The following is a 21059-nucleotide window of genomic DNA, read 5'->3' as shown; positions in this document are numbered from 1 at the left end:
TGTTTGATTTGTGTCTTTATTCTTACTTGCGCTCCTGTGGCATGATATCTCCTGCTACCCACGCTCTGCTAATGGTGGGTTTAATTGCTTTCTACCGACCTGCTTGTTTACACAAAGATTTGCTATGGCACTTGCTATCTGTGCTCGATGCCTCATTCAGCATGTTGCTCGTGAAATGACAAGAACACACAAAACAGCTCACTCTCTTCCAAGACACACACTCTGCGTTCTGAATCGTTGATGTAACCGTGCTCGCTTTTTTTTTTTTTTTCTCCTTCTCAACAAAACACCCTTAATTCCCCCCTCCCTACACTCCCTCTCTTTCTCTCCCATGTTTCCTTGCTTCCATCTTTTAGGCGAGCTATGAGAGATTCTGAGATTGTGTAAGGGATTTCCTACTTCCTTTGGGTCACGTGACTGCAGACAGGGTGTGGCTTTTTCCAAGCAGCCGAGTTATTTATGGCAATGGATCGGTGTTCATGCCAACCCCAGTACAGGCACGCACAGAGAGAGAGAAATGGTTGTGGCCATTCCTCCCACCCCATCCAGTCTACATAAACAGGATGTTGTCCATTTCTAGTGAAGGGAAGGTAAAAGAAAGTGGGGCTGGCCAGTGCAAAACTTGCTAGGGCTTCTGATGTTTTTTTTTTTTTTTTTTTTTAGTGTTAATATGCACTTGCTGAGTGCTTGCTAGGGCATTGCTAGGTTGTTGCTAGGGAATTCTTGGCATTTGGTGGGTGGCTGCATTCTCTAATCCTCATTAGATGTAAACATAATGGTTCATATTTATAATTTACATTTCAAAATTTTGGGATCAGTAAGTATAAAAAAAAAGGCTCACTAAGGCTGCATTTATTTGATCAAAATAAAAACAGTAATATTTTGAAATCTTATTACAATGTAAAATTAATTAATTTATTCATGTGATGGCTTAATTTTCAGCAACCGCTATCCCAGTCTTGAGTGTCACATGATCCTTAAGAAATCATTCTAGTATGACAATTTATCTTCTAATTTTCCTTTCACTTCTTATTTATATTATTTCAAGATACTTATTTTAAGATTTCATTTTGTGTAAATGAAATATAAAGCGAGAGAGGGTGAGATCGTTTTGGATATCGTTGAATTGAAGCGTAATATAAGGGCTGTTTGTTGAACATGCAACTTAATTTAGCAAAAAATACATTTCATTTCAATCCAGTTTCACAGAGAATGTTGTTGTATTCATTTACAAATAGTGCTTTGGCAAACATTTTTCCTCGAAGTCAGCCACTGTTTGTTGTTTTACAGAAACTTGGAGCAGTACCTGCGTACTACCCTCTTGTTCTTTGCCATATATAGTAGTTGCAGTATACAAATTTAGTATCCACCTTATTTTTCCCATAAGGTTGGGCATGGCCATTTTGTAAATTTTTATGTGTCTGGCTACCGGTGTCATTCGCTTCCAGCTATTTTTAGCTATAAAAAAAAAAAGCTTGTTTTGCCACTTGATATTGCAAACTGGTGTGCCTTACCATTATTTTAATATATTATCTTATGAACACACCAGTGCTCTCAAATGATTAATCGCGATTAATCGCGTCCAAAATAAAAGATTTTGTTTACATAATGTGTGTACTATATATTTTTATTATGTATAAAAATAGAAATACACACAGGCATGTATATATTTCAGAAAAAAGTTTATATACTGTATTACAAATATTAATTTATAATGTAAATTATATGAATATAAATGCATGTAAATATTTTCAAAATATATCCTGTATGTGCATGTATTTTATATATAAAATAAATATACAGTGCAGTAAATATTTTCAAAATATATACTGTATGTGCGCATATATATATACAAAATGAATATATACAGTGCACACACTAATATATTTGGTAAACAAAAACGTTTATTTTGGATGCGATTAGTCGCGACAGCAGTAGAACACACTGGTTCACTGTAGTGCAAACAATTTTACAGTTTACTGCACTTTATTCTTTTTGTTATTTCCCTTCAGCGGTTAATGAACCGGATGTCTCGCACATTTACAGAAAATGGTTTACTTCCACCCTGAAAAATAAGGTGGATACTACTCCCTTGCATTATGGGCTACATAACTCAGTAAAGACTGTACAATGCCCTACTGTCTTAATGGCATGTTGCAACTTGGTGGTGGTGGGTTACTTCCTTTCAGTTAATGGTTTTTTGTGTGCAGCGTGAGTCGGCTGGCTTGGTGCAGAGCGAGCAGCTGGGTCCAGGGCTCCGCATTCTACCGCTTTAGTATGCAAGGCAGGTGTGACTGCAGTCAGAGGGATGGTGGGCACAGGCCAACGCCTCGACACACAGACAGAGTGTTTCGCTCCTGGCCGCATCCAATTACACGCCCCCCATTACACACACACACACACACACACTCACAACCCAGCACAATAATTTTCTGTCCTTTTTTTCTTTCCCTTTCTATGCACCCCATCTGTCTGTTCAGCATGCATGCCTTCCTTTCCATCTCACATCCTGCTGTCTTCACCTCTCAGTCAAAATGTCTCCGCATCCGTCTCTTGCAGTCGCTTTGCAGCCATGCCTTCGGGAAAAAAAAGACAATCCTTGTCTGCTTTGATGCACATCCACTATCAATCTTTTTTTTTCCGATCAAGCTTCCTTGTCATCTATTTCAGCCACAGCTTATATGGTTCTCGCTCTCCCTGTCAGGGACCCAGAGGTGTCTGATGAATGAAAAGCTGAAATTTAAGAGCCGAGGGAAGCAAAGACGGATGACCTGTCTGTCCAGCAATGTACAGCCCCCATTAGAAAGGGGAATAGGGATGACAACCACCATTGAGTTGCTATTGACCGGTCAGCACTCTCTTTACAGGGTTAAAAATGACATAGTCATTTCTGGGCATCTGTTGCTTTTTCAACATTACAAAATGAGTTCACAAGTTGTTGGCGTAGTTTGTTTATTTGCGCACCATTTGTCTCACTCTCCCCAGGGAGCTGCTGGATGTCTGTGAGCCCTCCAAGCCGTTTCCCTGATCCAAATAGATGTTTTTATGTATTACAAATGAAGCCGATGATCAAAAATAAATCATCCTCCTTTTAGCATACTTCCTGTAAAAGGTTTTCCCTCCGCCTTATCTGAATTAAACTTCATCCTTTCAGGGGTAATTTAATAGCTTTCTGCATCCGGTGCTCCACCTTTAATTATTGGGAGTGCATCAGACTGTTTGATTTGCCCCTCCGTCATTGATGGCTTGGACTGGCCTACTTTGCTTCGTTGCATCTCCCTGTAGCCATATTTAGTTAAAATACCAAAAAAAGCTGAGACGTCCGTCCCGCTCTCTACCACACACTTTTGATAGGTGAATTACATAGCTGCCTAATTTAATTCACTTCCTGATTAAAGGCAGATAAAAACATCCACATCTAAAATGATAAAGCAATCATTATTGGGTTTTTGGTAATGGCTGACACTGTGCTCGGCAGACATGTCAGCACTGATGAAGAGCATTATTGTAAGTTTTAGTCACTGACAGTATAAAACGGCTTCGTCTGCAGGGAACTGAGATGTTTTCTCTTCTTTTGGATGCGCACTAACTTGCATGTTTTCCTCAAACTTTTGAGATGCAATGTAGACTGATGACTCACTCTTATAAAAACCCGACAGACAGAGTGAGAGGGTGGTGAGAGAGAGAAAAGAAAGAATGAAAGACCGAAGAGGTGGCGAGGCAGCGCAGGGTTTGTGGTGTTGCAGAGCCCCAGCGGAGTGGAGGCGGATATGGGGCCTAAAGGCCTGCGCTGGCACCGCTGCTGCAGGACAGTGGAGGAAACAGATGTAGCCATGATTTACATCTGCTGCCTACCAGCAACTGCTCAAACGCTTTAATCTCACAGCAATGCCTCGTTCTTATTTCCTTCCTCTCTCCCTTTCTTTGGCGTCTTCCGCTCACCCGCATGTCCCCACCTACTTTTGCACTCCCCCGTGTCTCGGCAGCCCCCCTCCATCTCCACCGCAACCACTCCCCACCCTTCATCATCCCCTCCAGCTCGATCCACACGTTCAGCCTGAGCTCAGATGCTTTAATCCTCTCAGTGTCTTACCATCCTCCTCGCGCTCACACTGGGATGGGGAGTGTGAAATACTTAGTGCACCCTCTTCTCCATTTACACAGCCACACACTTCCGCCACCGCTGAGATTTTATGCAGACGCCGACCTCTCTTTTCATTTAACCGTGTGTCTGGTGACTGCTGCGGGGTGAACATGCATTAATGTGAAGCATCACTACTCAAGTGAGCTTCAAAATGTGAAAATTTGACTCGTTGCAGTTTACTAATGAACTGTCTATAGGCAGTACTTTTTATAGTAAATGTGGATTATAGCAAGAGGTCATTCAGGCCATTGTCATCTTGCCAGAACATTATTCTGCTTTGCAGTCAGATGTTTGGAGTGAAATGAAATTCGTAGCTTCATTCGTCATGGAGACTGCAGTCATGGTGAAGGCGAACATAAATACTTATTTGTAGGAAGTGAGGGCACCCAGCTCCTCCCTTGACATGTTGCTGAAAGTGTTTTTTTTTTTTTAAGTCAGACTTAATACTTTGTTGGATTTCCTGCATTTTCTTAATGTGCAGTTTGTGCCAAGGCATATTGATGTAAACAAAAAGGCCGTGGCAGTATAACTGCATTATGAGTGCTTGCATAATCAAGAATGCTAATATATTTTTGAGTTTTAAAAAAATTAACACGTGGGTAGAAATAGAGAAATGGGTGAGGGCTGAGTGTTGATGTACATTTCCAGATTTGATTAAATTCTAGTTTACTTAATTTTTCAGTTTCAGATTTGTTTGGGTGTATTATTGTTATATGGAATTTAATGATTGTATTTGAAGGCTATTCTATGTTAATAGTTCAAATTGTGCAGGGCAGTGTTTCAGATTTATTTTGAAAATAAATAGTCATTCATTTTGTAAATCAGTGTACACTGGTTATGCTTGTGTATTTTTTGATTCACAAAAAAAAGACAGTATTGTGATCATTCAAATAAAGGGAATATATATTTAAGTTGTGCTTACATGGACTGGCCCATAGTAGCCCTTTTCTTTTCTCATATATTAAACTGTCATCCGTGTTGTGACAACCTTTGGACCTGTTTGGTTGCATATTCACCAAATCTACACCCAGAACGAAAATGCTGGTTTTGTATGCCAGGCCTTATTGCACCAGCCTGCTTTTGTCTGATTTTTTTAACCTTGCAAACGGCTCTTTGGGCTGAGCTCATCCTCTAAATGCATTGTAGGAGAGCATTTAAAATGATTTGTTAAATGCCCCTCAGGGACTGTGTGATAAATTGCACTGCTCTTAGGCGAAAGTCAGTGCAACTGTCAGGCCTCCACATAAAAGGTCTGTTGTCGGATTGGTTTATCAGTATGACCTTGGCAAACGGGTTGTAGTTATCTTGTATTTTTCATGGAATGTTTTACCACCAGTAGGTTATTGATGGAAGCAGCCCTTTTTTTTCATTCTGGTTTTTCACAGGTGATGTCTCTGCTTAAAAAGGTGAGAATCTCAACCATGTAACATAGAGGGTGGAGTGATTTGCTTTGCTGTGAGGTTTTGGCACCGTGTCACCGGACTACACTGATTGGTAGACTTACAGCTGCTGAAAATTGCAATTTGACGGCTTTATACTTCACCCTGGGTATTGTTATTTAGTGCTTGAATTGAAGTATTCATGCCTACAGAAGTGTTAAAGAGACCTTGTTATATCCTCCATTCACCGAATCTTGTGTAGAGAAACAAAAGAACAAAAGCGTTCAAAGGTGTGCAGATGTTTGCCTTGGTTGCTCTTTTGTGTAAAGTGTTTTAAGGGTTTTTTTTCAGTCACCATACTTTTCACTTGAAATAGGCTTTGGAAAATAGCTTTGCATACATTAAGCATCATTTAACAGCATTTTTTTTTTTACCCTGGGTCATACAGTGCAACAACTAAATATAGTGCGTCCAAATTAATCACAGTGTTGCGAAAAGCATCTGAATTAGCAGTGTTTGCTAAGGCAAGCATACCTATCACTATTGTTCATACCTGGGTTTAGGAAATTGAACAATTTGAGCTTTTTCTGAGAACTCCAAGGGAATGGCTTGCCTAAAAATGAAAATTCTTTCTTTTTTTTTCAAACTTATGCCGTTTCAAGAGTTTTTCAAATTCTAACACATTACAAACACATACAAATTTTAAGCAGGACAACTGTTTACAATGTTGATTAAAATTTTTTTCTTAACATCAGATCATGGAATATTGGTGATTTTATATCTGGGGTGGAAGAAAACCCAAGCAACTACATAGAAGGTTTTTTGAAAAACACTTATCAGAGATGAACTTGGGTGTGTCCTCTTCAGCATGACATGTCATATTGCTTTATAGATTTAGCCTCTCTTTTTTTTTTTTGAAGCACAGAAACATTTTATGTGCTCTGCTAATCTAAAGGCTCGGTAATGGCCTCTCTCAATGCCTTGGGCAATGGATGACATTTGTTTGGAAACACTGTAGCGCTTGTTCGTGTGGCATTTACACATTTCCAGACACAGTTACATTAGTACTGTGAACTAAACCTGACTAATGTGGTTTGCTCAAACACACATTTATACATAGAACAATGAATAAGTTTTTAAAATCAGACCTCACTTTAGGTACTTTAAACTATGATGCGACTGGGTGCCAGGGTTAAAATATTACTAAGGCCATCCTTAAAAATATTCTTGTTTGCCGTAACCCGATAGACCCTGTCAATTTAGGACCGACACAATTTTTTTTTTTTTTTGCTTTTAGTCCGACCGACTTGCCGATTGTAAATTTGCGTTAAGACCGACCAATTTTTTTTTTTTACTCATCAAACAACTAATACAAAAGCAATAAAATAATATTAATTATATTTAAGTATAGTAAATATATAAATTTCCTAGGCCTACATACAAACAAAGGCTATCTTCCTTAATTAAACCCCCCCCCCTATGTTTACACGGATGTCACACTGTGGCCTGTGCGTTCGCTTCGTCTCTTCTCATTCACTGTCAGATTCAACAGTTGGTAATGATGGCTGCAACAAAATGTTCGCGGTCACTGTTCAAAGTCATACGGGTTCGGGCACCATAATACATCTAAAAAAAGTAATTAAAACAGCTCGACACCACTTTAACTTGGCACGAAGTTCTGGAAAAACTGTGCCCAGATCTTTTCCCATCCCTTCTCCCGTCTAGTCTAAAACCGTGACCGTGTCGACTGTCACTTTATGTTCGATAATTCTATTGTACGAATCGATTGGACCAAACAACACAAGTTTCGAAAACTAAAATAGGAAATTGACTTTAACTACCTTCTCTCGGAGCGCGTCCAGGTTTTTTTTTTTTTTTTTGGAACACGCGTCACAGCAACTGCAGCTTCGGACACACGCATAACAGCAAATAATACTTCTGCACAATGTTTCTCTTTTTACAACAGAAATGTGAATTCTGCCGGTATTCAGACAGTCTCATGCATACAGATACAAATTCAGGCTAGAATCGCCTAGGGCTGTCAAAATAGCTAAAAAACTAAATTCGATTTTTTTCTTTTCTTTTTCATTCGAATTGTATTCAAATTTAAAATGCATAATTTCAGTTAGGGTGAAGAAAAGCTTTTTGCTTCTCTTCTGAGGCCTCAAGATAGCGCATGGAGCAAAATATTACTGCACGTTTACTCAAAGCATTAGAATACATGACTGTGAAAAAAATTATAAATTAAGTTGCTTAAAGAACTATAAACAAAACAGCGTCATGTATGCATGCATTGTTAAATAAAAAGGGCTGAAAACCAGTCACACAGAATATTTTTTTTTTTTCATTTAAAAACATGAGATGCAGTGGGATGGGGAACAAAAACCCAACATAAAGTCTCGAGATCTTTTTAGAAAATTAAATTAAATTAATTAATTTTACATGTCTTTCTAAACATGCGGCTCTCTTGTGCGAGACGCGAGTCCAACGGCGTCCCCCTAGAAAATGCGCGAAATGTGCATTTTGTGTGAACGGCTTGGTTTCAGTTTTGATGTAAACAAGATCTTCTCCACATTGATGTGCTCTCTTTGTTTTTTTTTTTTTGTTTTTTTGTAGTGGCTTCAACTGGATAGGCTAACATAACCTTATAATGCAATGCCACATACATCATCATCGCATCTTGTGCGCCACTGATAAAGATCAAGTATACTTTGGCTGTCCGCACACTGTCTGCATTATGTCCTTTTCATCATCCGCGTGCGGGCATTTTTTGAGACTGCGCGGATGGTGAGCGTACACGAGGTGAAAGATGAGACAGCAGCTACTGCGTGTCTAGCTCGTTCGCCTTTGAAAGTTGTGTAGACACGGCTGTGCGCGCGGCGAGATGGAATGGAACACGGACTGTGAAGTACTGGGGCTCATAAGGCAGCTTCCTTAATGCACACCTAAAATTCGAATGCAACGTTTTTGCATTCGAATGTGGATTTTTATTTTACATTTTTTATTTTATTTTATTCGATTTTTTTTTTTTGACAGCCCTAGAATCGCCTATGCGATTTTTTTTGTTGTTGTTGACATTTCTAATCGTAAACACAGCCATGTTGAAGCCTGCAGTAAATGTTTTGCATTTTGGTAGTCCACTCTGCTTATTGTTTTTCGAAAATGTTGCACTCCTGTTTGTCATTGTGCACGTAACTTCATGCCAATAAATCATCAGAAATATTGGTCTTTACATTCGTCCTGCCTGTTGTCCGTGGATTTACCTATATTTGGTGTTATTTGCCGTATAGAACTTATTTAGACATAAAAAAATCGATTTTACAATCGATTCAATGAACACTTGTCTCTCAAATCAAACAGGATTTTTTCACAAAAGTGACAACCCAAGAAAGCAAAGTAAACAGTCTCTCATTTGTAGGTTGCATTGATACCTAGTGGTGGATGCAAGTAAAACAGTACCTCATTTTTTTTCTTCTCACCTGAAATTCATGCAATAAACATGTTTTTGACAAAGATTTTAATTTGTTTGTGGTCCATATAGCCTGCATCAAAATGAGGTTTGCAATTATGCGCCCGAAGGCACGGGTTGAAGACACAGTCAGTGACGTCACGATATGCTAATTTGTTTAAATTCATGCTTACTTCATCACCATCGCCAAAAATTGAAACTTGAAAAAAAAAAATAAACCGACCTACCGACCCTTTTTTTTTTTTTTTTTTTTTTTTAAATGACTGTTACTGCAAACCAAAATATTTTTAAGGATGGCCTAAAGAGAGGTGAGAATAATTGACCTCAGCAGTTTAAACCATTCATCAGAATTGGGTCACTTTGATCAGAATAAAACTACCATGAGCTGATGTCTCCTCTGTTAAAGGTTAAGAGGTCAGTGCAGTGTGCAATGAGGCTGAAGCTTGACTGACGCTGAAGGAGGAGTGGACTGTAATCCAATCTGGGTTAAAATCCACCTCAGGGCTTTCAAGTACTCAGTGCTTCGCTTTTTATGGCTACCATCACTGACTGTGCGGATGTGATAGTGGGAATTTGGCCGTAGCACTGTTAGATGTGTCCCAGTCCGAAATTTCATCTCTGATCACTGCAAGCACACATCAAAGAGTGACCTCTATTTTTCATATTCCGTGTGCATAAGAAAACCCGACGGAGTTGGAAACTCCCCTATCTCACATTAACACAGAACACCTTATCTCTTGAGTTTTTTTTTCCTTCCCCAGCTTTTTTTTGTACCCACTACCCTCTCTTTTTCTCTTTCTATCTCTGTGTTTTCCTCCTACCTTCTTCTGTGGGCTTGGAGACTGGCAGCAAAACAGTAAACACTTTATTTAGCTCCTAAACTATGGATTCCTTTGGGGTTAATTATTTATGTATGACTGCGATGGACGGAATCTGTGTCTGAGTTGGAGATTCCCACTAGATGTACAAACTAGGCATCTTTTATGGGTTGCATGTGTACATTGTGATTGTTCGAGTGCATGAGGAAGTTTGTAGAACTGCTGTGTGGGGGAAAGAAAGTTGTTGCTCTGTATTTTGTAACATTTTGTCATTTTCCCACAGTTTTATCACTTCATTCACAAGCAGAAGGGGTTCTAGTCATTTAGATCGTGTCAACATTGCCTGTCTGTTCTGTCACAAAATGTTTAAGTTTCGAAATTAGGACATTTTTCCAATGATTTGCAAAATAATTTAAAGCCTGTCTGTTTTTCTTTTTGTTTCAGTTTTTCTGTGGTGCGTCTCGAGTCTACACTGCATCCCTTTAATGCCTTGCAGCAACGGTAACATGTCCGACTTGGATCATTCCCTTCAGAAACACTTCCTCTGATGCTCGTTCGCTTTCAAGACAGTTCTGATCACATCGCAGCAAACACACAGAAAGACCTGTTGAACTTGGAAACACTGTAACACCTATCTGAAGCATTCCTGTATCACCCAGTCTTACGTTTACAAGTGGATCATCGGAAGTCTCACGTCCCGAGGCTTGACTGAAACTCGAGGAGTCAAAATGGCAAACAACACTGCAGACCACCCGCCGGGGAACTCGGTCGCCGAGGTTGACCACGAAGTGGACTTTGGCTGCACGACAATGCAGCTCCGTGAGCTGATGGAGCTCCGCAGTGGCGAAGCAGTCAACAAGATTGCAGAATGCTACGGAGATGTGCAAGGGATCTGCCGCAGGCTCAATACCTCACCTATCGAGGGTAAGAATCAGTGCAGATCTACACCTATACATAGGGCTGGACGATTAATCGAAAAGTAATCGAAACCGAAATTCACAACCTCTAACCGACGTAATTTTCCCATGTTTTCCTGTTAATACTTCCCCCTTAAAAACATACTACCGCGTGTGTAGTCACATGACTCTACTCTCTAGTCAGTGGCATAAAAGCAAAACACGGAGGTGAATGCCGGTTCAACACATAGTGATGGCCTTGCGTCTTCACTAAACTTTGTCAGTTGTATTTGTTTTATGGTTTGGACATTCAAGCGATTAGATGATCGGATTTGTATTATTATATCGAGCTACCATGTTAGCGCTAGGGCTGTCAAAAAAAATAAAATAAAAAAATAAAATAAAAATCCAGGTGTCGGTTAAGGAGGCAGCTTTAAGGCCCGTCCCGGGTATACTTCACATTCCGCGTTCTGATCCGTCTCACACACAGCTTCTTCCGCACAGCTTTCAGAAGGCGGACGAGCTCGACGAGCAAGTACCACTTCTGTCATCATTCACCTCGTGCATGCGCTGTTGACAGCCGCGGACCCCTTCCACGTGCAGGCACTTTTTGAGGCCGCGTGGACGGAGCCTTCTTGATGATGAAAATTACATAATGCAGACGGTGCGCGGATGCGGATTGTCAAATTATACTTTGGCTTTTTATCAGTGGCGCACAAAATGCGATGATAATATAAAAGTGTCATTGCATTATAATGTTTTTGTTAACCTATACAGTTGAAGCAACTAGATGCAGCGCTGCTGCGATGTTCAATCAAAATATCGCGGAAAAAGAGAATGTTGAGAAGATCTTGTTCACGTCAAAACTGAAACCAAACCATTCACACACAACTCATATTTCACGCATTTTCTAGAGAGGGACGTCTTCTATTACCCTTGCACTCGCGTCTCACACAATAGAGCCGCATGTTAAGAAAGCCTTGTAAAATTAAGGTGGGTTCAGTTTTTTTCAAAAACATATCGTGGGACTTTATGGTGGGTTTTCCCCATCCTACTGCATCTCATGTTTAAATGAAAAATGTACTCTGTGTTATTGGCTTTCACCCCTTTGAATTAAACTATGCATGCACACATGGTGCTGTCTTGTTTATAGTTATTTAAGCTACTTAATTATAATTGGTTTATAAACATTATTCTAAATATTATGCACTTTTTTCACAAGTCATATTTTCTTATGCTTTGAATAAATGTGCATTAGTAATATTTTGCCCAATGCATCCTCTTGTGAACTCAGAAGATAAGCCAAAAGCTTTTCTTTACCCTAACTAAAATTATGTATTTTAAATTCAAATATAATTCGAATTTGGATAATTACCTTTAATAGTCAATCATATTTACAGTACAAACCTTGTCAGTAAACTATGAGGGCAACAAAACAGAAACAAAATAATCGTTCATTAATCGTAATCGAGGTAAAATGTTCAATTAATCGAGGTTTTGATTTTAGGCCATAATCATCCAGCCCTACCTGTACATGCACGAGAGCTTGATGCAGTTGTGCCGTATGCAGAAAGCACTGGTACATGTTGCAAAATCAATTTCAATTGATGTATATTTGAAACTCTTATTTAACAGAAAACTAAATGTGTTGCATATTTCAGGTTTAATATATGCTGAATCCATTTCAGCAATGAAAGCTTTAAATATTTAGCTGCAAGCATGACTCCACTCCACCATACTTCACTGTAAGCATGGTGTTATGATTGTGGGAAGTGTTGTGTTTTACATGTGCTTTGGAAAAGCTCTATCATCTAGTCATCTGACCACAAGCTCTTTTCTTACGTCACAGTTTGGTCACGTGGGCATTTGTGGCAAACTCCGGACATGCTTTGCAAAGTTTCTTTAGAGTAATGGATGCTTTTGTGCCACCCTCATATACGTGTAAGCGTTATGCAGAGCTTTTTAGATTTATTTTGTTCTCCTCTACTGAGCTCTGTGATTGTTTGCTGCTTTGTGTTTTCCTATCCAGTCTGCATTTCAAGAGGAGAGTCTTGTGGGACAAGTTTATGTAGACAGTGTTTTGGTAATTTGACGTTTCTACTGCTGGATAATTCAGCTAGCAGTGTCCCCTTTTCCTAATTTAAGCATTTTTGTTGCTTTGTCCCAGACATTTTTGGAATGTTCTTCATGTCTTGGGTTTTACAGCTGACCTTCAAATCTACTACATAAAAATGCATTCTTGATGGAAATATTTTGGGTTGAATGCAAGTTAAGCACAAGTTATTTTCTGTGGTAATCAACAGCAAAACATAGATGCTGTCAGTATCTTAAGTTTATTTTGCATTTAACCCAGAGTATACGTTGCGTTAGATGCAATCAGACAATGGTTTTACTCAGAAATGTGTCTTGACGGCAATACTTGGATATCATCTAAATTCATTTTAGAAGTTTTATCTTGAATTAATCTGTTGTCTTATATAGTTTTGTAAATAGTATAAATTTTATTCTGTACCTGTGTTTACTATGAGACCAGCCTTTTTGCCAACATGGAGCTGAAAGTCAACCAACGAACAAATAAAACCCAGAATATTCTTCAACAAATATGTTTGTTTAGACCCTACAACATGGTACTTTTTAGGCCTTTCTGACACATGAATTCATACAGACAGTCAAGAAAGAGGGAAAGTAATTGGAAAATGTTGCAAGCTGGATTCAAACAGGTCTCACCTGTATAAACCTACAGCTTAATGTATGCTAACCACTAGAACATGGCTGCAAATCATTTCAGTTAGACGCCTAACTGAATGTTAGATTCAGTTAGGCATCTAAAATATTTGAAGTTGAAAAGCCACATTAAGTGTTACATATTTGTTCAGTATGATTTGAGTACTTATATCACTTGAAGTGACACTTGGTGACAAGATAATTCTACTCTCGGGATGCAGTCTTGTTTTGCCTCATGGCTCTGGAAGGTTGTTTACCATCAAACCTTGAACAATTCTGTTGATTTAAGATACTTGCGTGGCACTGAAGGTGACAGCTCATCCAAAGAAAAGCTAGACCCTCATACTGACCTTTGAAAGATATTCACATATGCTTACTGAATAAGCATTCCAGTTTACAGAATGGCTGTACAGTCCTCCTTCCCAGTGACCTTGATATTGTAATACTTTATCATAAACCAGTTTGTCACACAATCAAGGCGGTCTTATTTCTCCTCCATCAGCGCAAGGTGAGATTAGGCTTCGCTGTCATCCCACTAAGCAAACACCAGCAGGCTTCTCATCTCCACTTCAGCATATGGGCTCTGTTGGATCATTCTACCATTGAAATTTGCTCCACACCGTGTCCTTAATTACATTTTAGATCATCGCTCTGTTCCATTTAGCAATGAAGGGACAGCTGTACAGACTTCCCCACACAAGAAATGACTAATTTTATTGAAGGGGGCATAATTATGTTTTCTCTTTCGCCTTTAAATAGAAGAGTAGGTGGAAAAAGTAAAGGAGCATTTCTTTTAAAGGTGCTGTGGAGTCCTTTTGACATGGTTCTTGTCACATAGCATAAACGTGTTTTGTCTGGGGCGTGCGAGTCTGACTGCTTTCGTGCATTTGTTAAAAGAAAGGAAGCAAAAACATTGAAATTGACAGTAGAGGCATATTAGCTTGGCACTGGCCACGATGTAAGCTCTTGTTACATGCTTGGCTTATGAGGAAAAATGAATCATCACCGGTCTGCTATAATATATTTTTTTAAATCCAAACCTCTCCTTTTTGCATTACAGCATAACACAGACCGCTGAATACAGTTCCATTACAGTCCATTCAAGAGTTATAGGTTCAGCAGCCATTTATGTGTACTCTTTATGGTCGAGATATGTTGTGGCCTCCTAAGATAAATAGATAAAAACAAAAGATGTTTTTAACCTCTTATCTCGGCCTTTAGACTTTGCAGGTTCTACTGAACCACTCCTCAAATTCCCTACTAAATCAATACAAGTTGTTTTCACACAATGGCTCTCAGTGGACTTTGTTTGCTTGACTTTTTTTAGAGGGTATCACTTGTTTATTTGGCTGAATGGCTAACATTGGGTTTTATCACTTCCTTTCATTTGTTTCCTGTTAATATAGACAATCTTTTGGCAGCTGTTCCAATCACACCAAGGCCTGAACAAGGAAGACCTACTGTTTTGGCCCTAGCAAAACAAGTTATAATAAAAATCTGTGAGGATATCAAGTAAGAAAATATAATTTATGGATAGATTTTTTTTTTGGTATGTGTTCTGACAGTTAGTATTATAGGAGACATACATTGATAATAAAACTTAATTGGATCACAATTGGTCTTAAGCTCACCATTGCTGCATTTATTTGATCAAAAATACAGTAAAACAGTCATACCATGAATTAGTATTACTCTTTTTGTAATATATTTTAAAATGTTGTTTATTCCTGTGATGGCAAAGCACATTTTTCAACCATTACTCCAGTCTTCAGTGGCACATTCTAAGATCAAAAGAACAGCATTTATTTGAAATAGAAATCTTTGGAAACGTTGTTTGCAACTATTTGCATCCTTGCTGAATAAAGTATTTATTAGCATTTATTTTTTTTATCTTAATGACCCCAAACTTTTGAACATATCAATGTATCAAGGTTATGATGTAACTCAAAAGTGCTGTTAAAGAACTTGCTCATTGAACACGTGGTACTGTGGACAAGAACCTAGCTGCTTAACATGCCATTTGAATACCCAATATAGCAAATTGCCATGGCAGCAGAAGCATATCACAGCCCACTATTAAGTCCAGTTGCAGGTTTATATCTGCACAGATTTACTTGGATGGTCAATTAATGTGAATATTTCCTGCTCCTCTCTGAATAGCCTGATGGAAAAGCACCATCCAGCTGTTCAAGAGGTCTAAACAATCACGGATCAGAAATGAGGGAGGGAGAGCATAAATGCTTATGGCAGATATAATTTTCTCTGCATTTTCCTCCATTAGCTGTGATACGGCATCTGAGATTTGTGATTACTGCATGTCTCACATTCACCATAATGATATCTAGTTATATCTACGCAGTGAGTAGCAATATGATATGAAATAATTTCTGTAGATTTTATGAGACCTGCTGGGAAAGTGAAACTCAAGCAGCCTTTTCTTAGTTATAATACATTCAATATGAAATGAACCTACTGATTCTGTACAGAAACTCCTGAGGTTCTTGCGTGCCAAGAGAAGAGTTGGAGGTGGTGTTTTGAAAGGGCAATGGAAGCAGGGGGCAAGGATGTACCTTAAGTCCCCCATGCACACTACAGGACCCCACAGCGTTGCCATCTCCCTCCTTCTCTCCAGTGACTCGAGGATCCATCCATAGTAACTTTGTAGCCTGTTTTCTTTGTTGATTGCTGAATGAGGCATTCATCAGCAAATATTTATATAGGATAGCTTTGTTTAACATGCCTTAGCATGAGTTGTGTGACAATACAAGGCAGCGGTCAAGAAAATCAAGGGTTGTGCACTATTCACAGTAGAAATGCCTTTTAAAATCCTATTGAGTTCCTGAACTTAAGTTTATAAGGTCGCAAATTAGATGTAGAATTCAAACTTGAATTTGAATGTAAAGAATTCCAATCTAAATTATTTTAATACTAAATAAATTCAAATAACTAATTTGTAGCTAAAAAAAATAAGTAGGTTTACAGTAAAGCATTTTTTTTTTATTCTAGGAAATCAACACTTTAATTGGCACAACCAATAAAATATTTAGAATCAGCTGTGGGATGGAGTTTGCACTGAAACAAGTTTGATGAAAAAAAAAATTTGCACATGTGTGTCGTGTCTGTCTGTCAATCGGAGGAAGCCACTCCCATTTGGAGATCTCCAGGCTGCAGTTACACCCTTCTCCTTGGGTATGCAAGTGCAACTACAGCCCGAAGCCATTTGTTTTGAGAATAATGGCTGGCTGATGAAGTTATTGGCTGGCTAGCCGGCTCAGCCAAAACCTAAATGGCTGCTGCAGCCGCCAAATTTTTCATAGCTGCAAATGGCTGAAGCTGCACCTTCGTGTCTACAGATGTCTATGTTATACTGATTAACTAGATCTCAATCTTTCCAAGCAATGCATGGCTTACACTATATTTCTACAAAATGCAATACAATGTAATAAAGAAAACACCAGATTTTACTTTCACAAATGTATGCAAATATTTATTTTGTAGTCTGTATGCTACTAAACATTTTCAAATAGCCTACAATTGATGGTAAAAAATTACAGAGGGATTTATGGATATCTACTTTTGTTATCCTGTAAATCAGAATATACTGTGTCAATAATAGCCTTAAAAAAAACGATTTTCGCCATGTTTTTTGGAATAAAATGTTATATATCAGGCTAGGAATAATATATTTACAAATCCCTCTGTAAATGTCTTCATAATATAACTAGGTACTACTGAAGTGGAGATTTCGGACTTGGAGTATGAGAGAAAGGTCATTTTGAGAAAACGGGCTTCAAAGATTTATCATCAGACAATGAGATCATGCATTCAGTCTTTTTACTTTCACGATTGGTTGCTGATAAAAAGGAAATGACCATATTTGGATCCAACAGGACTGTACAGAAGAGAGAGAGCTAAACGGTGCATGATTGAGAGGGTGACGGCAGAGATCGCGGAGAAGTATGTTGGTTAAGAACGCAAACTGTTGAATTTATGAGAAATCTACAGACGCAAACAGACGAAGTGTAGTAAAATAAAGACCTAAATGTGTATTTCAGACTTTTTTTCACCACAAGTCTGAAAGAAGATATGTTATTGAAGACAAATATCCAAAAATCTCAAAAGTGACCAGGAAAAAAAACGATGTTTTTGCCTGCCGTGTCTCGCCTTAATATAAACACACACTGTTATCAGTATTATTTTCGACAAAGTTTTGCACATTTCACTTCAATGTACACTGAAGCATGCTTCGTGAATTAGCAATGTGGAAACGGTGGTTTGTTACTGCAGTAATATCACGTTCAGTGCTATAAATCTCTCCGTTCCAGAATATTTGGTTCATAACATCAATCTTTGATTCAGGTGTTTGTGCAACCGTGCCCTGAAGATTTAACAAAAGTGTGGCTAGGCCTAAGTAAAAAAAAAAAGTACGTAGGAATTAGGAAAGTAAGTGACAAGTGAGATCAAAATTACCTTGCTTGTTTCTTTCCGCCATTTCACCTCAGTGCGAGAAAAAAAAATGCATCGCTTCTTCTGGACGGAAAACGAGCAATTTTAATTGGTCGTCAATTCACTGTGAGTCTGTGTATCGTAGCAACGAGCACAAGACGGTGCTGTTATGAAACCAGTGGGGAAATAGATCTCGTGTATTGTTTATATATTTCGTGTGTGTGTATGTCTCTATGTGATAGAATTATTATATGATGCAAATAATTCTAGCCGGCTCAGCCAAACTTTATCAGATGGCGGCTCAATTTGGCTTAGGAAATTATTGGCTGGCGGCGGCTGAAATTCTAAATGGCGCAAATGGCGGCGCCTGCCGGCGGCTTCGGGGTCTAAGTGCAACTCCTATCTCTTTGAATGTGAAAACATCAGATTCTCCAAAACTGTTCACTAAGCCTACGATTCAATTTCATATTTGAAATCACAAAATAAATCTGACAATAACTGCATCATAAATGTTGTCTCTTTTGCACAAAGAGTGTTATAAAAAGTAAATTTTCCTGGCTGAGATAAGCCAGTGTGCATGCACCGTCCTGAGTGCACGTCGAATTATAATTAATGGTGCAAAGCATAAATAAATGAAAACAAATATGGAGGTTGTTTTCTTTAAGTGCATGTGGTCTGGTGTGTATTAATGGAGGCTTTCTTCATGAGATGTGAGCTAGCTGGAAAAACACATTAAAATGACATGCATTCTTCTCGCCTTATCTCCCCCTAGTGTTTCAACAACAAACAAAAAAGTTTAGGCTAATTGGAATCCAGTCTTGCATGACAAACTAAGACCTTTATTAGGCACACAACTCCTTAAATTCTCATCAAAGTGTTCTCCATAGCATGAGCATGGTGTCCTGTTAGCATGGGTTTTTACTTTTATTCTGGTACACAGGCAAGTCGGGAGCCCTTATATACCCAATGCATCATTAAGAGCTGATGAACACTTCCTTAACCAGATAGAAAGAAGCAGATTGGAAAATGTCCTTTTCTTAACTATTTTTGTATACTTAAGCAACATGGGACCAAAGGCAAGAGTCACAGTACTGTTAGAGATGCTGTTGTGTAATAGAAATTATCCATTCAAATAAGCTTCTATGGTGCCTGTGGGGTCATATGATCAAACTATGGTTTTATTGCTTTGTGATGTGGGAAAGGATTGCCTAGTTTGAATAATGCCTAGTTGTACATACATTTAAGCAGTTCAAAGACACAATGAAATGTCTCACACTGTGCAGCAGCAAAGAGATTTAGTGTAGTAGTAACATTAACAAGGTAAAACATTAAAATGATGCAGTCAAGCTATAAATGAGTTACCTTTATCAAATGATGATAAGTGGGCAATTAAAAATAAAACGCACGTCATGTTTTAATTTTAAACGCATCTATCTTGATTTTGTACTTTTAATTGCTTTTTATTTTTTCAAGAGTTTTTTTTTAAGAAATAAAAAGCCCATTCCCTGGGGAGCAGCAGAGAGATGAGCTGCCAGGCGTTAAATATGAAATGATTTACCTGTCCAGTGTTGATGCATTATTTTAAAAGCAGAAAAGCTGTTCCAAACCTTCCTTTAGGTGATAACAAAAAAATTTTTAGACTGTGTTTATTTATGTCCAGTAAAAAAGTGGTCTGTATGACTTAATACAAATGTATTGCAAGCATTTTGATAGTTTTATGTGAGGAAGATAAACCAAAATAAGTCATTCTCAGAGCAATCTTCCATTCATTCAGCAAGTTCCTACACTTAGCTTAAACATAAGATTCATGGTTTAATTTATAGACACTGTAATTTTCTAAACAAACAGTTAGTGGGTTTGAAGTAAACGGCATAAGAAAGGAGGACATGGTGTATTTACTGCTAGGCTCTGTGTTTCAGGTTGGCGGTTTTCTGAGAAAATGATGGTCATGTTGTTCAGAGAGAGAGAGAGAGAGTTGGTGTATCTGTAGGGGGTGTGACTGGCTCTCCTCCAGACAGCCACAGCCCTTATGCTGTCCATGTGTTCAAGATCTCTCTCTCACCTCTCATCTTGGCCAAGAGAGCAAAACAAAATGCAGGATTTTTAAGGTGGAATTCAAGGTTTAAGGTTTCATATGATTTTCTTGCAGTAAATGCTAAAAATCCAAAACAAATTTTGAAAAATATTTTTCATTGCATAAACAGACATAAACTGTCATGCCAGAGTTTGGATTCTGTTTGCATTTGTTTTAGAAAATTCTCCTTTGCTTGCCCACTCTTCAGATGATAAATACAACAACACCGTAATATTGTGAAATATTACTATGCTTCACAAAAGTTTTCTATTTGAATACATTTTACAAAGTAGTTTATTCCTAGCAGTCCTGATTAGTCAGCAGAGAAGGCAGTAGCACGCAAGAGTTTGCTTAGTACCTCATTTCTGTTCCTGTTGTTTAAATTTGTATTTGCTGCTAGGAAGGATTATTTTGATTTTAACTTTTGTAAATGACTTAAGGATGAGTAAATTACACCATCTTAATTCTTTTGCACAATCTGTCCACTCACAAATTGGTCAATCTGGCAGTAACTGGGCACAATCTGTGCATCTGAAAATTGAAGAATTGAATCCCATAATACAGGCTGGACCAATACTTGTTAAAGTGATTTATAATGTTCATGGCCTTCCTCCCTCTGTTTGTGCGTTTGAAAAAGGTTACTAGTACTGCCCAAAGTGTTTGACGCCTCACAATGTTGCCCTTTGTGGAGATGTCTTGTGACTGCAAATATTTGCTGACGACAACAACTCCAAACTTATTCACACTTCTCCATTTCTGTTGCATTTATTGTATGCTAAATATAACACCTTATACTGCAAACCAAGGCGAGTAGTGTAGTTTTATAAACAAAATGAACGGCTGCCCTTTCTGTACGTCTTTCCCTTGTGATGTCATTTGTGTGCTGAGTTGGAATGCAGCCTGTTGTGCTTGGTTGTCAGCCTGGCCCCGCTGAGCTCTGCGGCCCTATTAATGATCTCCTCCATTACCATCACAACTGTCTCCCCTCAGCATCCTCTTTCAAAGCCTTTACTTCAGTCACCTTGACACCAGCCCTCGGCAACAGACTCTCAGCCATAGATGTGACTGCAGTTGTCTGGAGGCAGTCAGCTCTTGTTAGCCTAGAGCGT

The 21059-nt window shown here is 38.5% G+C and overlaps 1 protein-coding gene across 4 annotated transcripts in view; it reads left to right on the top strand.

Moving 5' to 3' along the window:
- Positions 1–21059, top strand: part of LOC132126291 (plasma membrane calcium-transporting ATPase 2-like) — a 91200-nt gene that overhangs the window by 35309 nt on the left and 34832 nt on the right. For all 4 annotated transcript variants that reach the window (XM_059537470.1, XM_059537468.1, XM_059537471.1 and 1 more), the window contains exon 2: positions 10255–10734. In XM_059537470.1, coding sequence (XP_059393453.1) covers positions 10539–10734 — 196 coding nt within the window. In that variant the 5' untranslated portion in view covers positions 10255–10538. The remainder of the gene's footprint in view (positions 1–10254; positions 10735–21059) is intronic.

The sequence above is a fragment of the Carassius carassius genome, chromosome 44, assembly GCF_963082965.1.
Source record: "Carassius carassius chromosome 44, fCarCar2.1, whole genome shotgun sequence".
Classification (NCBI taxonomy): Eukaryota; Metazoa; Chordata; class Actinopteri; order Cypriniformes; family Cyprinidae; genus Carassius; species Carassius carassius.
The sequence above is the reverse complement of the archived record's forward strand: the minus strand, read 5'-3'. Positions and strand labels throughout refer to the sequence as shown.